Source organism: Mus pahari, chromosome 5 (assembly GCF_900095145.1).
Source record: "Mus pahari chromosome 5, PAHARI_EIJ_v1.1, whole genome shotgun sequence".
NCBI classification, from domain to species: domain Eukaryota; kingdom Metazoa; phylum Chordata; class Mammalia; order Rodentia; family Muridae; genus Mus; species Mus pahari.
Genome location: NC_034594.1, coordinates 94,472,849 through 94,494,773, shown reverse-complemented (window position 1 = coordinate 94,494,773; position 21,925 = coordinate 94,472,849). Strand labels below are relative to the sequence as shown.

Sequence of the window (21,925 nt, the reverse complement as noted above, 5' to 3'; positions counted from 1 at the left end):
ACTCACTTTGTAGACCAGGCTGGCCTTGAACTCAGAAATCCGCCTGCCTCTGCCTCCCGAGTGCTGGGATTAAAGGCGTGCGCCACCACACCCGGCTGATGATGTACACTTTTAATCCCAGCATTTGGGAGGCAGAGGCAAGTGGAACTCTGAATTCAAGGCCAGCCTGGTCTACAGAGTGAGTTCCAGGACAGCCAGGGTTACACAGAGAAACCCTGTCTTGAGGGGGAAAACAAATCTGGTTGGACATGGCAGTTCACACCTGGAAGAGAGTGAGGAAGGAAGAGTGCCGTGAGTGGTTGACCTTCTGAAAAACAAAAGTAAATAACCAGTTTTTGTGATCTAATTTTTCTGATCTTGAAATGGTAATCACATGCACATTTTAATTGAAGTTACAGGGGAAAAAAAAAACCTATCTTATCCCATCCTTTGAAGATTTGAAGATTATAAAATATTGGTTTATTGTAGAAGAAATTCAAGAATAACCAGTTAAATTCTTTTGTGCATGCTACCCATTGCAAGCAGGAATCATTAAATGCTTTATGTCATGAAGAATGTCAAAAGAAAGAACACAGAGAGGAACGGTTTTCGGGTCTCCTGAGGTCAGCACAAAGGGTTTGATGAGGTCAGAGTGCTGTCAGTCACCAGGACTGCTAGACATAGAGGATGAATTGATATGCTTGGGGTTTATAGCAGCTAATATACAGTTTGATATCATATCAGCTTAATTCAAATAGTGAATTAAGAGTATTGGCACATGGCTGTGGTCCCAGTACTTCGGAGGCAGGAGAAAAAGCATAATGCCAGCTTATTACATAGCAAATTCCAGGCCAGACAAAATAAAACCAAAAATGTCTTTTCGCAGGGAAGTAACCTACAGACATACACCCCAACATGCACACATTCAGTAAAATATTGGGTTGCCCACAAAAAAAGTTGAACTCTTGAGTGGTAATTGGTAACATTGCCTGGGATATAAAAGTTATTGTGTAAATATACCAGGATATAAAAACAACTTATATATAGAAAATGATATAAAGATCTTCTAAGTGAAAGATTGTTTTGTAGGGTCATATTCATGCCCACCCCCAATGCTGGGTGTAGTATCTTGAGCCTTGCATATATAAGTGCTCCATCACTTAGCCACATCTCTAGCTTATTCAGTTTTTCTGCATTACTGCACATTTGATTGATGTAACGGTTTTCCTTTGTTAACTTTGGTAGATAACTTTTGTATGTCCCTAAGTAAATAATTTCATCTTTCCATTTTCTAAATCAGTAGCTGGGGGAGGTTGAGAAGGGGAATCCTTAGTTTTGACTTCCAAGAGAAAGAAGGGTACTTAACTGTGGAGGAGGCCAGCTTACCTAGCACGGGACCCACCCTTCAGCTGTGGTTTCACTCCTGCCCCCTTTGCATTCACAATTGTGAACCAAAGAGGTTGGGAATGGTTGTTCTGTATCAAGCACTGATGGGTGAAGCCATGGATAAGCACAGAGGGGGCATTCCGACCTTTAAGTCAGTAAACTCTCCTTTTCTAATCTTATTCCAGCTATTTTCAGTTTGTTAGACATTAGGTTTGAAAGTAATGCCACGTTGGATAAATTCACTTTATTTTCGAAATTAGAGTTTAGGAATTGCAAAAATAAAATGTTGGTTCCAGTAACTCTTAGTGTCTCTCTTACACTGTAGTTTTATTTATCATTGTGTATGTACTCCATGACCTGTGGAAGTCAGAATACTTGGAGAGTCATTTCTCTCTCCTACCTTTATGTGGTTCCTAGGATTAACCTCAGGTTACCAGGCTTGCAAGGCAAGTTTCTTTACCTACTGAGCCATCTTGCCAGCCCATCATACATTTTAATATAAATTATTCCACAATATTAATTATATCTTCTGTCCAGAACATTATGAGCACTCGCATGTAAAATGCTTTGACCTAAAAGCATGAAACACTAAGCTTTGGAACATGAATCTCCGCGGTATAGAAATTATGACATTGTGGCCAGAAAGATAGGTAGGTTAAACATTCTTGCCAGCAACCTAGTGACCTGAGTTTTAATCCCTGGGACCAACTCATACAGGTGGTCCTCTGGTACCCCCACACACACATGTACACAGATTAATTTCAAAAAAAGAAAAGAGCACATGAAGCACATCACTTTCTCTGTAAAATATATTAAACTTCATTTTTTTCCCCATTAATTCTTGTCCATTGTTAATTAGTTCTTATACTCTGAGCAGTTTGGGATAGTGAAACAGAACTTGTAAAGAGGAAATTTTTTTTTAAGATTGAAAAACATGGGACTTTATTATTGAGAGTTTAGAACATATGTTCTGTTCTTGTGAAGGAATTGTTCTCATGAATTTATTTATTTATTTTTTACTAGTTAATTTCCTATGGTTGTGTTCCCAAAGCGCTGGTGGCTCTGGCCTTAGTTGGAGGTGGCAGAGGTTGAATGAGCTTTTTACAATGTGCTCTTGACAGCTAGCCAGCATTGTGTTTATATTGGCAGGGAAAAGATGACCTGACCTGGAGAGCAACATTCTCCAAGGACTGGGACCAAAGACTTCTTGTGTGCACCATAATGAATCTGTACCTTGCCTTTAAAAATGGGCATAACAGCTATAACTCTATTCTATTATTCGTTGTTGTTGTTGGGGGAGGGAGTACTTTTTAACTCGTTCTACTAAAGAAAAATGTACATGCTTAGATTTGTAGCTAGCGTTTGCAACAAAATGCATATTCTTTAATATCTTGCTACAGATGCCTAATCTTTGTTAATAATAAGGGTTAATAGTAGGAAGGGGATTGCTGGCTGGCCTCATAGTGTGCTTTTCTTGAGAGATCATGCAAAGTACTCCAGAGTGTTGTGGGCCATTTTTACCTAACAGTCCAGCCAGGGCTTCATATGTAATTATAGACTCTAGGAGTTTGAAGATCTAAGTTTAACAAATTGCCTTGATTCTTTCTGAGGACACCATTAGCAAGCCTCTGGTGAGTCTTTGGAAAGACTTCGAAGATTAGGATAATTATGAGTATCTAAGTTACCAAACAAATTTCACAATCCTGTTGAAGCAGTAACATGAAAATATAGTGATGCATGACTTTAGGATCCTAGCACCTGGGAGATAGAAGCAGGAAGATGCAGAGTTCCAGGTCATCCTCTGCTACCTAGTGAGTTCCAGCTAGTCTGAGCTACATGAGACCCCACATCAAAAAAAGGAAGAAAAGTAGTGATTCTTGGCTGAGAGTGGATGGACTAAGGAGGTCTTGGGAGTCCTTTTGTCTATTTTGGTTTTGTTCTGAAGCATGGTTTTGCTGTATGTCCTTGGCTGTCCTGGAACTCACTTTCTAGACTAGGCTGGCCTCGAAGTCACAGAAATAGACGTGCCTCTACCTCCCAAGTACTGGAATTAAAGGTGTGCACCATCACTACCTAGCTTCATTTTATGGTTTTAAATGAAAGATCTTTGGAAATCATAGTTTTGGGATTTTTTTTTGAGGTGGGGTCTCTATATAGTCCTGGCTGTCCTGAAACACACCGTGTAGAGCAGTAGTTCTCAGCCTTTGTAATCAGATACCAGGTATTTACACTAGGATTCATAACAATAACAAAATTATGAGATAGTGACAAAATAATTTTATGGTTATGGGGGGGTCACTACAGCATGAAGTGTTTTAAAGAGTCACAGCATTGAGAAGGTTTAAAACCACTGATGTAGAACTAGCTGGCCTTGAACTCACAGTGATCTGCCTACTTCAACCTACCAAGTATTAGGATTAAGGCATGCACCACCCTATACAGCTCTTGATACCTTTTAAAAAATATTCTTGTGTGCAAGTGTGGGAATCCATTCCATGACACACAAATGGAGGTCAGGACAATTTTTGGGACTTGGTTCTCTCCGTGTAAACTTGTATGGCTTCCAGGGATCAAACTCAAGTCATCAGGTTTGCAAGATAAGTGCTTTGCCTTTTGAGCCATATCTGTCCATATTTAAACTGCCACCAGAACACCTCTTTGGTCCTCCCTTTTATCCACACTCACTTTTTTGCATGCCCTAGATTTTCTTGTCCTTCTCTGGTCAAATCCAGCTGTGCCTCTAGATCAGTGGTTCTCAGGAGTCACATCAGATACATTGAGTCATAACTAACAAAATTATACTTATGAATTTACAGCAAAAGTAATTTCATGTTTGGGGGTTATTACAACATGAACTATATTAAGGGATTGCAGCATTGGGAAGATTGAGAACCCCTGGTCTACTGCCTCATATCTCTGTTCACTAATAACTGTGGAAGAGGAAGTTCACATGTTTTTATCAGTGGTGGTTATGGTTTGTATATGCTTGGCCCAGGGAGTGGCACTATTAGAAAGTGTGGCCTTGTTGGAGTAGGTGTGTCACTGTGGGTGTGGGCTTCAAGACCCTTATCCAAATGCCTGGAAACCAGCAGTCTGCTAGCAGCTCAGATGAACATATAGAACTCTCAGCTCCTCCTGTACCATGCCTGCCTGGATTCTGCTGTGTTCCCGCCTTGATACTGTACTGAACCTCTGAACCTATAAGCCATTCCAATTAAATTTTGTCCTTTATAAGACTTGCCTTGATCATGGTGTCTGTTCACAGCAGTAAAACCCTAAGACAGTGGCTTTCCAGTAGATGATGCTATGCTGTCTTGATTACCATGTTCTATGTTCATTTAGTAAGGAATAGAATCCTGTCTCTAGAAAATCCATATAGTGGTGCTACATGTTCTAGTAATAGTAATACCACCTCTGCCAAATCGGTTTGGTTGGTTCACAGGTGATCCTCATAGTCAATTCACAGTGGATTTATTCGCACTGACAGCAGTTGACTTTCTTCCCCACAAAAAGCTTTCTTCACTTAGGGACACCACTCTTGTCTCCTAACCTCTGTAACATTTTAGTTCCCATCCTCTGTCTGACCCTATAAACTGTTTTAGCACTTTTTTTGTATCAACTGAGTGTGGTTAATTTCATCTAGTGTAATGATATTAAAGGCCATCTATAGGGTGAAGGAGGTGAATGATTCAGTAAGTAAAGTGCTTGCTGTCTACACAGGAAAAAATTGAGTTTTGATCCCCAGCATCCACATAAAATCAGGTCACAATGGTATGTGCCTAAAACTTAAGTGCTGGAGAAATGGAGGAGAGACACTAAGGGGGAAGCTAAGCCCTAGGTTTGTGAGAGATCCTGGTATTGTCCTCTGGCCTCTCACACATGTCCATATACCACACACAAAAAATGAAAAGATTATGTACATGCTTGCAGTTTCTCGTTTATACCATGAGCTTGGGCTTGATTTCCAGATATATATATATATATATATATATCTCCATCCTTCTGCCTATGTGACATATTTTTAACTTAATTATCTATTTTAAGCCTTTAAAAACAAAGTGGGAGCAATGTTAGGCTTACTGAGCCGTTGCAAGGATGATGCTGACAGCTCTCACAGCCCTCATTATTGTTTTACTTGATGCTAATGTCCCTCCTGACACTAAAAATTCTAAAAACTAAAATTAGGGTTGGGGAGATCCATTGGTACTTGTCTTAGTTAGGATTTTACTGCTATGAGGAGACACCATGACCAAGGCAACTCCTATAAGGACAATATTTAATTGGGGCTGGCTTATATGTTCAGAGGTTCAGTCCATTATCAAGGAGGGAACATTGGTGGCATCTAGGCAGAATGGTGCAGGAGGAGCTAAGAGTTCTGCATCTTCATCTGAAGGCTATTAACAGAATACTGGCTTCCAGGCAGCTAAGACTAGAGTCTTAAAGCCCACCCTCACAGTGACACACCTACTCCATCAAGACCACACCTCCTAATAGTGCCACTCCCTGTTCTAAGCATATACAAGCCATCACAGTGGTGTCTGCCTTGCAAGCATGAAGGCATGGGGTCAGTTCCAAGGAGCCATGTTTTTAAACATGTAGTATAATCGGTTGCAGTTGTCAGCCCAGTGCTGGAAAAGTGAAGATGGAAAGATCCTGTTGCTCATCTCCAGCTCATGTGGATCACCCACTAGCCTCTACACAAGCAGTGTGCACACATGCAGAAGAACCCTAAAATGAACATTGCCACTGTCTAAGCTGAACAGGATTTAGGTTTTGCTAGACTGCCCAAATGTTCCAGGGTGTAATTGAAGGTCCTGTGTTGTATTTCGTTCCCTTGAGTCGGTGGTGTTTTGTGTTTTTAATAGTACTTGAAAGAGTACTTGTCGGGTCATCACAGAATGTCCTTCAGTTTGGGCTTTTGCATGTGATTAGATTGAAGCCATGGATTTGAAGGGGAAATGCTGGGATGATACTATTGCATCCTGGATTTAATAGATAATAAATTAAGCAGTTGGTCTCTTGACATCATTAGTTTTCCCGTCTCTACAGATTTTCCTGCCTTAATTCACAGTTCTCACTTTCCTGTTGCCAACCCTGGGCTGGAGCTTTTGAATCAAAAACAGTAGAAGGTCCTGCCAATTCCATGCATGTTACTAGTCATCTTTGCTCCTCTTTGTATTCTTACAGAGAAAATCTGTGAGTTCTCCAAAATCCACCAAATCTACCACTTGCTACCATCTCTCCTGCTGCCGCCCTGCTTCAGTTTAGTATCAGTAGTATGCACTTACCTGATCTCCCAGCCATTGTTCTCTTACTAGTTTGAGTTTTCTGATTTTTCTCTTCAGTAGTCATAACATAGACTACCCTCTGCTCAAACCGTCTAGTATTCTCAGCAGCAGCTAAAACAAATCCTTCCCTTAGTAAACTTGGATTCTCCCACTTGTGATTCTCCGCCAGTCTGATTCTGTTTACTTGCCTCCTCCTCTCCTACCAATTCCTGTTTGTACTTCAGTGCTAAATGCCACTCAGATCTTAAAGCTCATATAGTTCATTCCAGCAGCATCAGGGTTGGTTGGTTTCTTTGTTTTTAATATTTTTGGTCTTTGAAATTTTCTTATATAATCCCACTCCTGGGATCCCTCTTCCCATTGCCCTCTCTTTTAAAATTATATCCTACAGGGTTTAATTAGGTTTGCTTGTATGAGTCTCTGGGGCTGCTTACTGGATAATGAGAAAATTAACTGGAGGCTGCATCCTGAAGAGTGAGTGACTCTCCCTCCCTCAGGAGCCACTCATTACCAACAGCTCCACAGCTGGAAGAGCCATTGTGTCCTCTCCCATCCATGGTGGAATGTTGACTGCAGGTAACCACAGCTCCTGTGAGTTCTTGAGTTTAACTGCTGTGTAGTGACCAGAAAACCGCATTTTACAGCACACTTCTCCATGCTCTGGTTCCTCCATCCTCCCTGACCCTGTTCCACAACATTTCCTGAGCCTGGGGATGGGGGAGTCATCTAGATGTTCTAGTTAAGCCACACACTCAACAATCACTTACTCTTAGCACTCTATTCACCACTACCCTCTACAAAAATAAGCTCCTCTAAGGTTGAAAGCAACACTAATCTATATAAACACAAATATTTAGAAGGCAGCTAAGAACATGTCCATTTAGCAAACTAACAGTAGGTTCTCAGGGTCTATGATTCCATCAGCTTTGTGTTTCTGACCAGGTTTACAGTGGCACACATGAAATTCTTCTGTGGAACAGGCCCAAGATCTGATCAGAAATAGTTTGTTACCCCCAAAACACTCATACCACTGTTAATACTAATGGGCATACCTTGTGTAGTGAATCAGTGTGTAGCGTGCAAGGTGTACCAGTGGGCAAACCTTAGATGACTTTTTGGCCCTAGTGATAGCGACATAGCACCTCTGGCACTGTAAGGCAGCCAGCAGAAATGAGGATCCCAGGTCAGTGCCAGCTTTATTTCTCAGAGCCTTGCAACCTGAGTGTGGTGTCTTCAACAAAGGGGTCTAGTTCTGAACAACCAAGAGCAATGGCAAAAGCCTATATTGTTTGGGGAGTTCTGACCCTTCCTGGCCAACAACTCAATAGGGAGGGATCTTGCACCAAGACTTCTCAGTAATCTCCTGACCGTTCTGAAATAATTGTGTGCACCTTGACCTTCTCTAGTCCCTTTCACCCTTTTTTCTCCTCACTTCATCATCATACACAGTTTATTTAGGGATTTCCGATCTATATTCATTAGATTGTCAATTCCATTAAAGGAAAGCATTTGCTTGTCTTGAGAATATGAACTTTGTACATAATGTTTGGATGGTGACTGAATGAATGAATGCCATGCAAAATATAGTCAAACTCTTTGTCTTTCAAGAGATTTACAAGCTGGGGTCAAGCAGCTTTACAAATGCCTGATATAAATATATGCCATTGAAAAATAAGGCCTTTTAGAAAATTAAGAGCTTGAAGTTAAGAAGGCTCTGAAGTCATTGCAGACTGAAGTCTATAGTAAGAAAAAATAATTTTTTTACAACTTTGTTTTTCTAGGAAAAACAAAACCCTTGCAAAATGCAAGGTGTATGTATTTTTTTAAACATTTTCTTTTTTTAAAAATAAACTTATTACATATAAGTACACTGTAGCGGTCTTCAGACACATCAGAAGAGAGCATCATATCTCATTACAGATGGTTGTGAGCCACCATGTGGTTGCTGGGATTTGAACTCAGGACCTCTGGAAGAGCAGTCAGTGCTCTTAACCGCTGAGCCATCTCTTCAGCCCAAGGTATGTATAGTTGAGGAATGATGAAATAGTTGAGGAAAGTTGTGTAAATGGTGGTGAATACATGTTATTTATTCAAAAGATTCAGATAGTCTGAGCACCACACAGGTTGTGTACCACTTCATGCCAGCCTTGGTGGGGCCTAGAGTGGAGAGCAATAGAATCCAATAAAAGTTCTGATCTAAAAAGATGGCTGTGGTAAGACTGGATGACATACACAGCACAGCAGCAGAAACAAGGAATGCTGTCTCCTTCAGCAAGGTAGAAAGACGGAACCGACTCTGCAGGGCTGTCTCATCCCTCTGCTGTCTTCCTCTCTCCACCACCTTTATCTCACACACACACACACACACACACACACACACACACACACACACACACACACTGCTCTCAACCATTTAGAAGGCAAGCTTGGTGGCTTATGCTCCTAATGAGGGAAGAAGCAGTTAAATATCTTGAGATAATGGTCCCAGGCTTTAAAGAAGTTAACCAAACCATGTATGTTTGTATAAATATTCCTTTTAGAAGAAGAAAAGACTTTCATCAACCTATACAACCTGCCCACTAGGCTAGGCTATACAGCCTATAGGCCCCTGGATCTGTTGGGCCTTGAAGAAGGTATAATTTTATCATCTCACTTGGTAATCCACACCCTATACCTCAACCAAAAGAATAGAACATACATACACATGTTCATGAACTGTCATAGATAGCAGCATTAGAACTCCTAGCCAGGAGTGATGGCTCAGACACAGTCCCAGAACTTTTTTCCCCCAACATTAAACATTTAAGTTTACTGTTTACGTGACTTTTTTCGCATGCCTAAGTAGTGGTTTCCATTTAATTAAATATCAGAATTAGCCGGGCGTGATGGCACATGCCTTTAATTCCAGCACTTGGGAGGCAGAGGCAGGTTAATTTCTGAGTTCGAGGCCAGCCTGGTCTACAAAGTGAGTTCCAAGACAGCCAGGACTATACAGAGAAACCCTGTCTTCAAAAAACTATATATATACTATATATATCATAATTAGTTACTCAAACTGTGGTTTGGGCTTATAATCTGAGCTATTAGTGAAGCTGAGACAGGAGGATTGCCAGTTCATGGCTTGCCTGAGCAATTTAGTAACATCCTGTCTCACAAAAGTGAGGACTGGGAATGTACTTAGCTCAGTGGTAGAACACTTTGCCTAGCATTCATGAGGCCCTAGGTACTGGGGTAATTCTTGTTAAGTACATTTCTTGTTTGTATACTACCCTAAATTCTCAAATAGAATGCACTACTAGATAAATGCTATGCACAAGTAGATGAAGATGCTGTGATTAAGTAGACAGTAACAAGGTAATGTCATTGTGGGTGACTATAACCTGAGAGGTAGAGATAAGGAGTAACCCACAGAAAACAGTATTCTGGGTCGAAGAAATGACTAGTCCAGAGGCCTCTGAGGTGAAAGGAAAGCGGTGAGAGTTGAAGGGTAGAGTGAAAACTGATGGGAGGAGCTTAGTCAAGGAAAATGATTTATAAGAGTTCTGAAGGACTAAACAAGGGATTCTGCCCATCATGTGCCAGAGCTCTCACAGCTGGGAGTTTAGAAGAAAGTAGCATGCCCATTCCTTCTTTTAAGACTTCCGTGTAGGGAAGTAGGGGTAAAGGTAGATTTCCCTCCCTGTGTTCATGGACAGTACTTTGCAGAGATCATGAGCTTGCATATGTGCAGATTCTTTTTTTGTTGTTTGGTTTTTTTGTTTTGTTTTGTTTTTTCGAGACAGGGTTTCTCTGTGTAGACCTGGCTGTCCTGGAACTCACTTTGTAAACCAGGCTGGCCTCGAACTCAGAAATCTGCCTGCCTCTGCCTCCCAAGTGCTGGGATTAAAGGCGTGCGCCACCACGCCCGGCCCAGCATGGGCAGATTCTTAAGTGGCTGTGTTTTAGGAGGAAAACACAAGTCTTTTTTATACGTCCATGAGGCAGTTGCTGCACAGACTCAGAAAATCAAGGAGCTAGAGAGCTGCCTCAGCACTTAAAAGACTGCTTCCCAATCTTGCAGAGGACATGAGCCTGGCTCCTAGCACCAAGGTGAGATGGAGCACAGTTGCCTGGATCTCTAGTTCCAGAGGTCTGACACTTCTACCTCAGAAGGCACCTACAGTCACAGAATTTAAATTACTTTAAAATGGCAATAAAAATATACTACTCTTATATACTAGTTCCACATTCTGATTTATTGGTTTTCTCAATGTTTTCATTCATATCCACATATTTGATTCATACTGGATTGTATGTAGTAGTTTATTGTGTTCCTTGGGTCTTTTAATCATCAGTTCATTACCTAATGCCTAACCTGTCTTTTTAACACTTGAGTTGTTCTTAAGAGTTATTTATTTATTTTTTGTTTTGTCGACATATAGGTCTATATAATATGTGTGTAATGCCAGTGAATGCCAGAAGAGGGAGTTCAATCCCATGAACCTGGAGTTAAAGATGGTCATTAGTCCCCATGTGTATGCTGAGAGTAGAACCTAGGCCCTGGAAGAATAGCCAGTGCTCTTAACCATTGTGCCATCTCTCAGGCCCCAAAACTTGTGTTCTTAAATAGACAATATGGATTAACTGATTGCTTCCTCTTGATTCAATCTTGGTTATAAATTATTAACAAGATCTGTGATGTGCCTATAATTCAGCCAACCGGGACACTTGAGTTCACTGTGTCCCATCACTTGCATTAGATTACTTGGTTATAGTGGTCAAAGTAATATATAGCAGGTTGGTTGGTTTGTTTTGGTTTTGGAAACAGGGTTTCTCTGTGTAGCCTTGGCTGCCATGCAGGGTTTGTTTGAAAACATTTGACTTCTTTTTTTTAAAGAATTTATGTGTATAAGTGTTGCAAATCTCCCAAATATGCCCCAGCAATGAAAACATGACTCAGTTAATATTACATGCTGTGCACCTAAATTGGGCAGATCTACCACTACACTACCATCTTCCACATCTATGAGACCCCCTTAGAACTTGCAGTTTATTCAAGCCATGTGCTTCTGCTTCACTTTTCTCCTTCTTCCTCCTCCTCTGCATTTTCTCCTTCTCCCCCACTCCTTCTGCTCCACTTTCCCTTTTATCTGCCCAATCACCAGCTCTCCTTTATTTTACAAATTAAGGTGGGAAGCAGGTTTACAGGAAATCACCTGAGTGCTGCCTCATTCCTAGTTCACAGTCCCTCACAGGAGAATGGAATTAACAGCAAGTATAATTAGCCCCAGGGCTATCCACAACATATAAGTGTCTGTTTGCATATTTGTATGTATGTGCACTGTGTACATGCCTGCTGCCTGAAGAGTCAGAAGAGACAGATCCCCTACAACTGGAGTTACTGATGGTCATGAGCCACCATGTGACCTGGGAATTGAACACAGGTCCTCTGCAGGAGCAACAAGTGATCTTAAATACTAAGCCATCTGTCCAGTCCATATATCCATCAATTTTTACATTCTCACGTTAACCTATGTTTATAATAAATTTACATTGTGCATTATATTAATATTCTGTCCCTCAAAAATACAACCTAGAGCCAGCAAGATCACTCAGGTAAAGGCATATGCTGCCAAACCCAACAACCTGAGTTCAACTCCAGGATCCAAATGGTGGGAGGAGGGAACTGACTCCCATACAGATTGTTCTCTGACTTCCACACCTGCTCCATGGCACACACAGTAAACAAGTTAAAATGTAATTTTAAAAGATAAATAAATAAAACTAATGTAACCTAATGGTAAAAGTTGGATATCACTTGTGATGGTGGCAAAATCATGATTGGCTAAGCATCACTCTAACCTGGTAAGTTGGTATTTTACAAGAACTTTTAAAGCTCTGTCTACTTATACATGACTTCATGAACTCCTTTATTCAACTTATTATTGTTGGCCCATGACTTATCATTTGAGAAAACTGTTCAGGTTAGACTAGTGGGAACACTATCAGACTACTCTAGTTCCAGTTAAGCTGTCCCCCAGGTGTTTGTAGTCCTTTCTTACATTGGTACCAGAGTTTTTACACTCTACTGTCATTGGACAATCTTTTTTTTTGTTTTGTTTTTGTTTTTCAAGACAGGGTTTCTCTGTGTAGCCCTGGCTGTCCTGGAACTCACTCTGTAGACCAGGCTGGCCTAGAACTCAGAATCTGCCTGCCTCTGCCTACCTAGTGCTGGGATCAAAGGCATGGGCCACCATACCCAGCCAGCCATTCTTTAAGACTGATTTTTGTGTGGTCTTTAGAACCGCAGTCTGACCAGTAGGGCTGTTCGTTCCTGCCTTGGATCCCACAGGTTCTGGACTCAGTGAACTGGTTTCTTCTAGCTCCCAGCATACTTGGGATTTCTGTACGTTCCCACTTGGACAGTGTATGCTGATTTTAGAATTGCTGTGTCAACGTTCCACTTTACATCACAGCCCTCATTCATTCAGTTTCAGTACTCCTTTGGTTTTCTTTTTTGGGGTTTTGTTTGTTTGTTTGTTTGTTTGTTTAGTTTTTCGAGACAGGGTTTCTCTGTATAGCCCTGACTGTCCTGGGACTCACTCTGTAGACCAGACTGGCCTCAAACTCAGAAATCCGCCTGCCTCTGCCTCCTTAGTGCTGGGGCTAAAGGTGTGCGCCACCACACCCGGCTTCAGTACTCCTTTGGTAAACTGAAAATATGCAAGCACTGTGTGTACTGGATAGCTTTGTGTCAACTTGACACAGCTGGAGTTATCACAGAGAAAGGAGCTTCAGTTGGGGAAATGCCTCCATGAGATCCAGCTGTAAGGCATTTTCTCAATTAGTGATCAAGGGGGGAGGTTCCCTTGTGGGTGGTGCCATCTCTGGGCTGGTAGTCTTGGGTTCTATAAGAGAGTGGACTGAGCAAGCCAGTAAAGAACATCCCTCCATGGCTTCTGCATCAGCTCCTGCTTTCTGACCTGCTTGAGTTCCAGTCCTGACTTCTTTCAGTGATGAACAGCAATGTGAAAATGTAAGCTGAATAAACCCTTTCCTCCCCAACTTGCTTCTTGGTCATGGTGTTTGTGCAGGAATAGAAACCCTGACTAATACACTGTGCTTCGCAGATACTTGAGGTGGGTCTGGGATCTCACTGTGGTTACAGTATTGATTTGGTAGTTAAGGCATTTTAATTAGTCCAGGTCAAGGGTGTTCAACTTTTTGGCTTCTTTCCCCACACTGGACAAAGAATTGTCTCGCCGTATACATTGTTAGGGCAGGAAGTCATCTTCACTGGATTCTACATCTAAGCAGCAGAGTCTGGCCTGTTACAGAACTGAGTGTCATCAAATGTTGAGGGTTGCTGATGTGAACATTAAAAGAGGATGTTTTCATTTTCCTTAAGTTTTATTGATCTGCTCTGAGCGTACAACAAAGTATGGTTGTCTCACCTGGAGGTGGACCTCAGCCCTGAGTTTGGCCCCCAAAGACAAGGGGAACTTTGACATTAAATCAGCCATGAAATTAATACCACGGTGAAGATTAAGTGTGGATCTCTTCAGTGTAGTTGACTTCAGTTTTCCTCATGAACTACTATTTTGTTTAAGGACTATTTACATCTTATTTATAGTCTTATCCACTCCCCCTTTTTGTTTTGGGAGGGATTGGTTTTTTTTTATTTTTCAAAACAGGGTTTCTCTGTGTGTCCCTGTCTATCCTGAAACTCACTGTGTAGACCAGACTTGCCTCCACTTCACAGAGATCTCTCTGCCTCTGCCTCCTGAGTGCTGGAATGAAAGGCATCACCACTCACATTACCTTTTTTTTTTTTTTTCAAGACAGGGTTTTTCTGTGTAGCCCTGACTGTCCTGGAACTGACTCTGTAGACCAGGCTGGCCTCAAACTCAGAAATCCACCTGCCTCTGCCTCCCAAATGCTGGGATTAAAGGCGTGTGCCACCACGCCAGGCACACTGCCTTTTTAAAAACAAACGTGATAGCCCTTTTCTCTTCTGTTGTAAGTGGATATGTATGTATGTGTGCATGTGTGTGTGTATATATACATATATATGTATATATATATATACACACATATGTATCTATGTTTAAATTTATAAATATATATGCTACATATTATATATATTTATAAATGTTTAAATATATTTTCAGTTCATTATTTTACTGGGTATTTTGGTAGCACAAAAGTTTTATTTTTATATTAAGCTGATCTACCTTTCTCTTTTTTTTCTTTTTTTTTCTCTTTAATTTCTACTCATTTAATGATTATTGTTGTTTAATTGTAGAGGACATGCACCTCCGGCTGCCCTCTAGTTTCCAATTTTCCTGCCTCTTCCTCCCAAATGCTAGGATTACAGGTGTGCGCCATCAGGCCATCTTGTTTACTTTCTTTTTTCCTCCAGTTTTTCTTTTTTAAAGATTTATTTATTTATTTTATGTATATGAGTACACTGTAACTGTACAGATGATTGTGAGTCATCATGTGGTTGCTGGGAATTGAAATCAGGACCTCTTTTTGCTGGGGTCCTGCTTGCTTGCTCTGACCCAAAGATTTATTTATTGTTATATGTAAGTACACTGTAGCTATCTTCAAGACACACCAGAAGAGGGCATCAGATTTCATTACGGATGGTTGTGAGCCACCATGTGGTTGCTGGGATTTGAACTCAGGACCTTGGGAAGACCTCTTAACTGCTGAGCCATCTCACCAGCCCTCCTCCAGTTCTTGAGACAGAGTCTCACTGTGTATGTAACCCAAGCCCACTATGGTGATCTCACTGTGGTGATCGTCCAGCCTTGGCCTCCTGAGTTCTGGGGTGGCAAGTGTATGCCACCACTCCCAGATTATACTTTTTATGGAGTTGATGGTGTTGAGTCAGCTAGATATCCACTTAAATTGAAATTGGAGCTGGAAGATAGCTCAGTCTGTAAAGTATGAGTTCAAAACTCACAGGAAAGCTGAGGATATTGACATGTATATTACCCTAGCACTGGGATGGGTAGGTATGGTGGGAAGGGAGTTCTGGTGGATCCTTAGAGATCACTGTCTAGCCAGACTAGCCAGATTGGTAAAGTGCTGGTTTAGTGTAACCCTGTCTCAAACAACTATAGGCATTAGCCTCCAGCTGCTACACACACATGTGCTCTAATCCCAGCACTCCTATGGTGAGATGGGAGGCATGGACAGGAGAATCCCCGAGGACACTCAGAAGCCATCTAGCTTGGCATTTACAGTAACAAAGTAGAAAGTAAAAGCTGACACCCAAGGTCACCTGTCCTCCACATGAGAACACACCTATGCTTACCACAGATTCAAACATATATGCACACACCAGTTTTGTTTTTTTTAAACCACCAAGATAGTACAGTCTGTTGAATAAAACTTTTTTCCCATTGATTTGCCATGGCAAAAATGAGCTATAGGTAGAAGGAATATTTAGCTGTCTGTTAACTAGACTTTCTTGTGGCTGTGACAGAATTTTTGAGATAAAAGGGGAGGGATTTGTTTTATTCATGACTTCAGAGGCTTCAGTCCATTGTCCTGGGAGGACATGGTAGAGCAGAGCACAACCAGTGAAGGTCCAGGGCAAGAGCTGTGACCAGCCCCAAGTGCCCTGTCCACTCAGGCCAGGTCCGTCTTCCTGTAGCCTGTTCATGTTTGTCGTTCATCTCCTTAAGTGTTAAGATTAATCTTCATACTGTCTTTGCACTAATGCTATGCTATCCTGATTATTGTTGCTCTGTGGTAAGTTATCAATTGGGATAAGCTGTTTATTCTTCTATTGTTTCTTTTCTGATGCTTCTATACATAGCTGGTGCCCTTTGAGTAGTCTGACAGAGTTTTACTTTATTGCTTACTAAATAGTTTGGCTCTCCTTAAATCTTCTGAGGTATTTTCAAATGTGGTTTACCTGGTGATAGTTTTTTGGTTTGTTAGATGTGTCTGCAACACATAGTGGGCTAATGCTCCATTGCTTTGTGAATTATGTTCTCACATAATGTGGCCCAGTATGAGTACCACCGGACTTTCCTCTAATACGTTTAAGTACTTCTTTCCTGCTGCAGACCCTTTTTGGGTCTCCTGTCTGAGTGGACTGGGTCTCTGTTGGCAGATGGGCTAAGGATTCGGTGGATTGACTGACAGGAGGGAGTGTGTAGAATCTGAGTGTATTTTTCTAAATCGAGCATCAAACTTTTTATACAGAAGGACAAACAAGAAAAGCCAGGCGGGATACATCCACAGAGTTACAGTGACACAAAACAAAAGATTGTATACATCAAAAGATGGTGGGGACCAGACAGGTATTGTTTACCACCAGGTGTGAAGCTAGTCTATAGTTAATCCCACCAATTTGCTAGGCCAACATGTATTCCCTGTCCTCAGTAATCACTCTGCAGACTAGCCCTGAGCTATTCTGGCTCTGCTCTTTGTAATGCCTAATTAGTTTCACTGGTCTTTACTAGAAGTAAATTTGAATGTTAATAAATAGGTAACCTCACTGAATCCTACTGAATTCCAAGGTCTTTGGCTTCAAGGATTTTGTAGGACATTGGTGGAGGTTCACCTATGATAAAATTCAATCTTTAAAGGCACTTATAATAGTGAAAGAGAGCATATACCATACTAACATGGGGATAGGGTTTGAGTATAGGGGTTATGAGAATGCCAAGGTTCCAGGAGGCTGACTTTCCTTGAAACTCTTTGCCTGGTGAGTGCTTCCAGGCCTCTCAGCCTGTCAAGCTGACTTCACTGGAGTGGGCGTGGCACTTTCCCAGGCCTTGAGGGTGCTTTTCTATCAGACACCATCCTTATGCTTCTCTCAAGCCTCTGGCCATCCCCAGGATGCTAGAGAGTTTGCTCCTCTGGCACTCTTGGCCTTTGATCTCTGACAGAAGCTAACAAGGGGAGATGGATTTCTTTGGACTCCCAGTTCAGAGGAATGCAGTCCACCCCTAGTGTAAGCATGTTGGCAGGAGTAGCTTGGTCCTTGGTGCTGACAAAGAAACATAAAGGTTAATGCCACGCTCAGCTGGCTTTCTGCATCTTCCCGTCTTTACATTTATTATTTTTGTAATTGGTGTGCACTCTGTGTGTGAGTATGGTCGAAGGGACAAGTTCAGGTGTCGGTCCTCACCTTGTATCCTATCTGATAGAATCTTTTATTGATCATCACACACTCTAGCCTAGCTAGCCAGTAAGATGCTTCTGTCTGCTACTGTGTCTGTCATTGTGTGGGCTCCAGGGCTCCAAACTCAGGCCCATATGCCTGCAAGGCAAGGACTTTGCCTGTAAGCCATCTCTCCCAACCCTTTTCCCTTCTTATTCATTCTGGGACCACAGCCCATGGTCTGGTACTGGTCACATTCCAGATGTCCCTCTTCTGTTAAACTGGTTTGGAAACACCCTCAAGGAAACAACCAAGGATGTGCCTCATTGGTAACCCAGGTGTTTGCTCACAGATCTCTGGCTTCCTTCATCTCCCCAAATTCATCTCTTCCTGATACCTAAGATAGTCGTCCCTGTCCCGCCACCTGTCCCCACCTCTGCACTGTGGCCTGAATGTGTGCTCCAGGCATTCGTAAGGTTCACCTCTTGTTTCTTGAGTCTAGTGTTATTTCAGTTAAGAAACTAACCTATTCCCTTTTACTCCATCTTTACTGGAAAAAGTATATTCAAAAAATTTGAAAGGTGAATAAAGCCAGTTCAATAAAACTCTTCAATTAATTTTTTTCAGTATTGCTTTTTTGTTTGTATTTTAATGATGCATTTACTGGTGTAAGTAAACTTTCTGTTACTTTTACAGCTTGCCCCTGAGTGTTGATTTGCTCAACAGCCCAGACTTACTAGAAACAACCATTGGTGATGTAACAAGGACGTCAGATTCAGCACCATTCCCAGCACCAGATGATATTAATGTAGCCACCAGGTCACATGAATTAGAGGAGCTCAAAGCTGAATGTGAGTGTAAGCACCTGCTTTGTAATTTATGACATTTAAAACATTCTTGTTGCATGTATGTTTTTGATGGGGTGTGCCATGTTATACATGTGGAGACCTGAAGCAACTTGGAGGGTCATGGCTCTCCTTCTACTATGTGAGTTCCAGGAATCAAACAGATCCACATCCTCAGGCCTTGAATAAAGCACCTTTACTGGATAAGTTGTCACCAACCTCAGCTCCTTTTGATTATCTCCTATTGAAATGAGATATTTAAATCACTTCTCCCAAAAATGTTGTGTCTAATAGCTTAGTTGAGAATATTTAAATCCTCTTGCCTTTTGATTTAAGGAGAACTAGGGAAAGTTTAAGATACTACAGTATTACTAGGCTTATATTATTATGATGGATTGAACATATATGATTGTTCACTCTGAGTTTGTACTTGTTCTCTGAGTACAAATTAAGAAGCTAACAAAAGCAAGTGGGCAGGCATCATGAGTTAAGGCTGCCTGGGTGACATGACCTCAGCCACCCTAAGCTGTATACTGTGACACCTTGTCTCTGACAGTTTCTCTAATGGTCTTCTGAGGCGCAAGGTAGATGGGATGTTTGGCTTCAGCAACTTTTAGCTCCTAAAAGATAGTTGCTATTAATGCCTACCTGCCAAAAAGTAAATGCAGAATGAATGCTACTTTTCTTAATTTTTTCAGGGGATAAAGAGTAGAAAGTAAATTGCTCATTGAAAATACTTGTATATTTGCAAGCTTGGTTTGATTGCAAAGGGTAAGTTTGGCAGTTAAAAAAAAAAAATAAAATAAAAAGTAGCTGGCCAGTGGTTGCGCATGCCTTTAATCCCAGCACTTGGGAAGCAGAGGCAGGCGGATTTCTGAGTTCGAGGCCAGCCTGGTCTACAGAGTCAGTTCCAGGACAGCCAGGGCTGCACAGAGAAACCCTGTCTCAAAAAAACAAAACAAAACAAAACAAAACAAAAAAAGTACAATGTAGAGTTTAAAACTGTCCTAAACAGGACTTTCCTGTTGCAGGTTAGTGTAGTAGGGTTCATTTTCAGGCAGCTCATGTTTGTATGGTTCGTGCCACATTTGGTTTTGTCATGGGTAAAATAGATGCCATCTCTCTGCCACCTAAACTCTTTAGAGCACAACAGTGATATTAGTTACTCAGATGAGAGTGTTAGAGAAAAATCAGTGCTCTGCTTCATACAGCATGCTCAAGTACCACTGGTGAGTGGAGATGATCCTAAGCAAGCACTTGAGATGCCCTGCCAAGCAGGCCTGCTGGCACTTCATGATAATGTCTAAACTGTTCAGCAAGACTTAAATCATTATGTTGGTAATATTTGAGTAGTTTCATTTAGTTTTTCTAAAAGCAGTAAGTTATTGAACATTCTTCACAAGGCTAGAGAGAGATGGCTTAGAGGTTAAGTGCACATATGCTTTGAGTTTGGTTCCCAGAACCTATAATTAGGTGGCTCACAGTAGCCTGTAACTCCAGCTCGAGGGCCATACAACAACTCTGGCCTCCAGAGGTAAACTGTACACACATGCACTTACCCACACAAAGAAACTCCCGCAAATAATTAAAAATAATAAAATAAAAAGGCATTTTCTATTACTGTTTATCAGTTATTACTGGGTTTTTCTGCCATCATTTCTTTTAGGTAGTTAATTTCGATAACCTTGCCCTGGACTCTACCTTCCATTAGAAATGGTTGCTCTTCCTTAACTTAGAAATAAACAAGATAACAAACCAAACCTGTCAGGATCTAGATCCTGCCAGAAGCAGGACTGCCTTAAAGTAAAGCACTTCTAGGATCAGAGTAGAAATAGAGTCCTGTTAGGAGAATTCCTCCTCAGGGGAGATGTGAATCAAATCTCATCCTGCCTCATAAGATTCCCAAGACAAACCAAAGGATTCCACCAGAGTTCACATTGGTCAACTATTGAGTTTATTGGGCTTGTGTACTGAATGTGAGTGAGATCTGCATCCAGCATGACTGATAGCTCCCTAGGAGCCACTGTAAATAGATCCATGTTGGAATCTCCCTCAGCCTGTACTGTATACTCTGGCCCCTCTCCCAGACACCTTCTTCCCAGCCCTTGTGCAGGGAGGGTAAAATTACATCCAAATGGTTAGGAGAAGTGACTGGATACTCAGATGAGGATCCAGTGACCCACCTCCCCTTCTATGAGGCAATGTCAGCAGTCCATAAGGCCAACATAATGGACTCACACAGACAGAGTTGATATCATCAATAAATACAGTGACTGCTTGGCACAAAGGACTTTTCTACATCCTATTTTTTTTTGTTGGGGGGGGGTGTCAAAATAAGGTTTCTATGTGTCTTCGAACTTGCTTTGTGGACCAGGCTGGCCTCAAACTCATAGAGATCTGCCTGCCTCTGCCTCCCAAGTGCTGGGACTAAATGCATGTGCTACCACACCCAGTTTCTCCATCTTCTTTATAGAGGTAGAAATTTTATTTACATTGTATTTTATGTCTGTAATATAAATTTTAAAGGTTTGTTTCTGTATTATATAATGTTGTATTACCAAACAATTGAGTATGTAATTATTAGAGGATTGTATTAAGTTAGGATAACATAATACAATGAAGTTGGGATCCCTATAATGATCAAATAAGGGACTTGTAAGATGACTCAACCAGGGAAGTGCTTATTGCACAAGTATGATGACATGAGTTTGATCTCAGGGACCCATATAAAGGTGGAAGAGAAAACTCAACAGAATTGTTCTCTGACCTCCACACATACAGGATGGCATAGGTGTACTTTCTCCCCCACACACATCATACACATCTAATAATAATAAATAAAGATTTAAAACATTTTAGATATGATAATTCTCTGTATACTTTAAAGTCATATATGAAGTCATTTATAGTGTTTTACTGGTATAGAGGAGAAATTTATAAATGTAGAAAAGCAAATTTTGTATCAATATAAGAAAAATATTTTAAGTTCCTTCTGCCATACCCTATAGATGCTTAAGAATTAGTGTGTTTCTCATTATAGAAAGTATTCAAGAAGCGCTTTAATGCTATGGAAGTGTTGGAACAAGAAATTCTTCCAAAGTAAAGAGACCTCATTAATATAACTTAGTTCATATTATACCATTTGCTTAAAGCCAATCAGTGCGACTAGTGAGTGCCTTTTGTTTTAAGAGTGTAAGTCTTGGGTGTGGGGAAGATGGCTCCACTGGTAAAGTTTATGCCACTAAAACATGAAAACCAAAGTTTGTATCCACATAAAATCCAGCCATGACAGCACATGTCAGCAACCCCAGCATGGCAGG

At 41.2% G+C, this 21,925-nt stretch overlaps 1 protein-coding gene across 2 annotated transcripts in view; it reads left to right on the top strand.

Moving 5' to 3' along the window:
* Epb41l5 (erythrocyte membrane protein band 4.1 like 5) overlaps positions 1 to 21,925 on the top strand; it is a 108,272-nt gene that overhangs the window by 53,238 nt on the left and 33,109 nt on the right. The window contains exon 17 of one of the 2 annotated variants that reach the window (XM_021197903.2): positions 18,457 to 18,617. In XM_021197903.2, coding sequence (XP_021053562.1) covers positions 18,457 to 18,617 — 161 coding nt within the window. The remainder of the gene's footprint in view (positions 1 to 18,456; positions 18,618 to 21,925) is intronic. The other variant, XM_029538512.1, reaches the window with a different exon arrangement.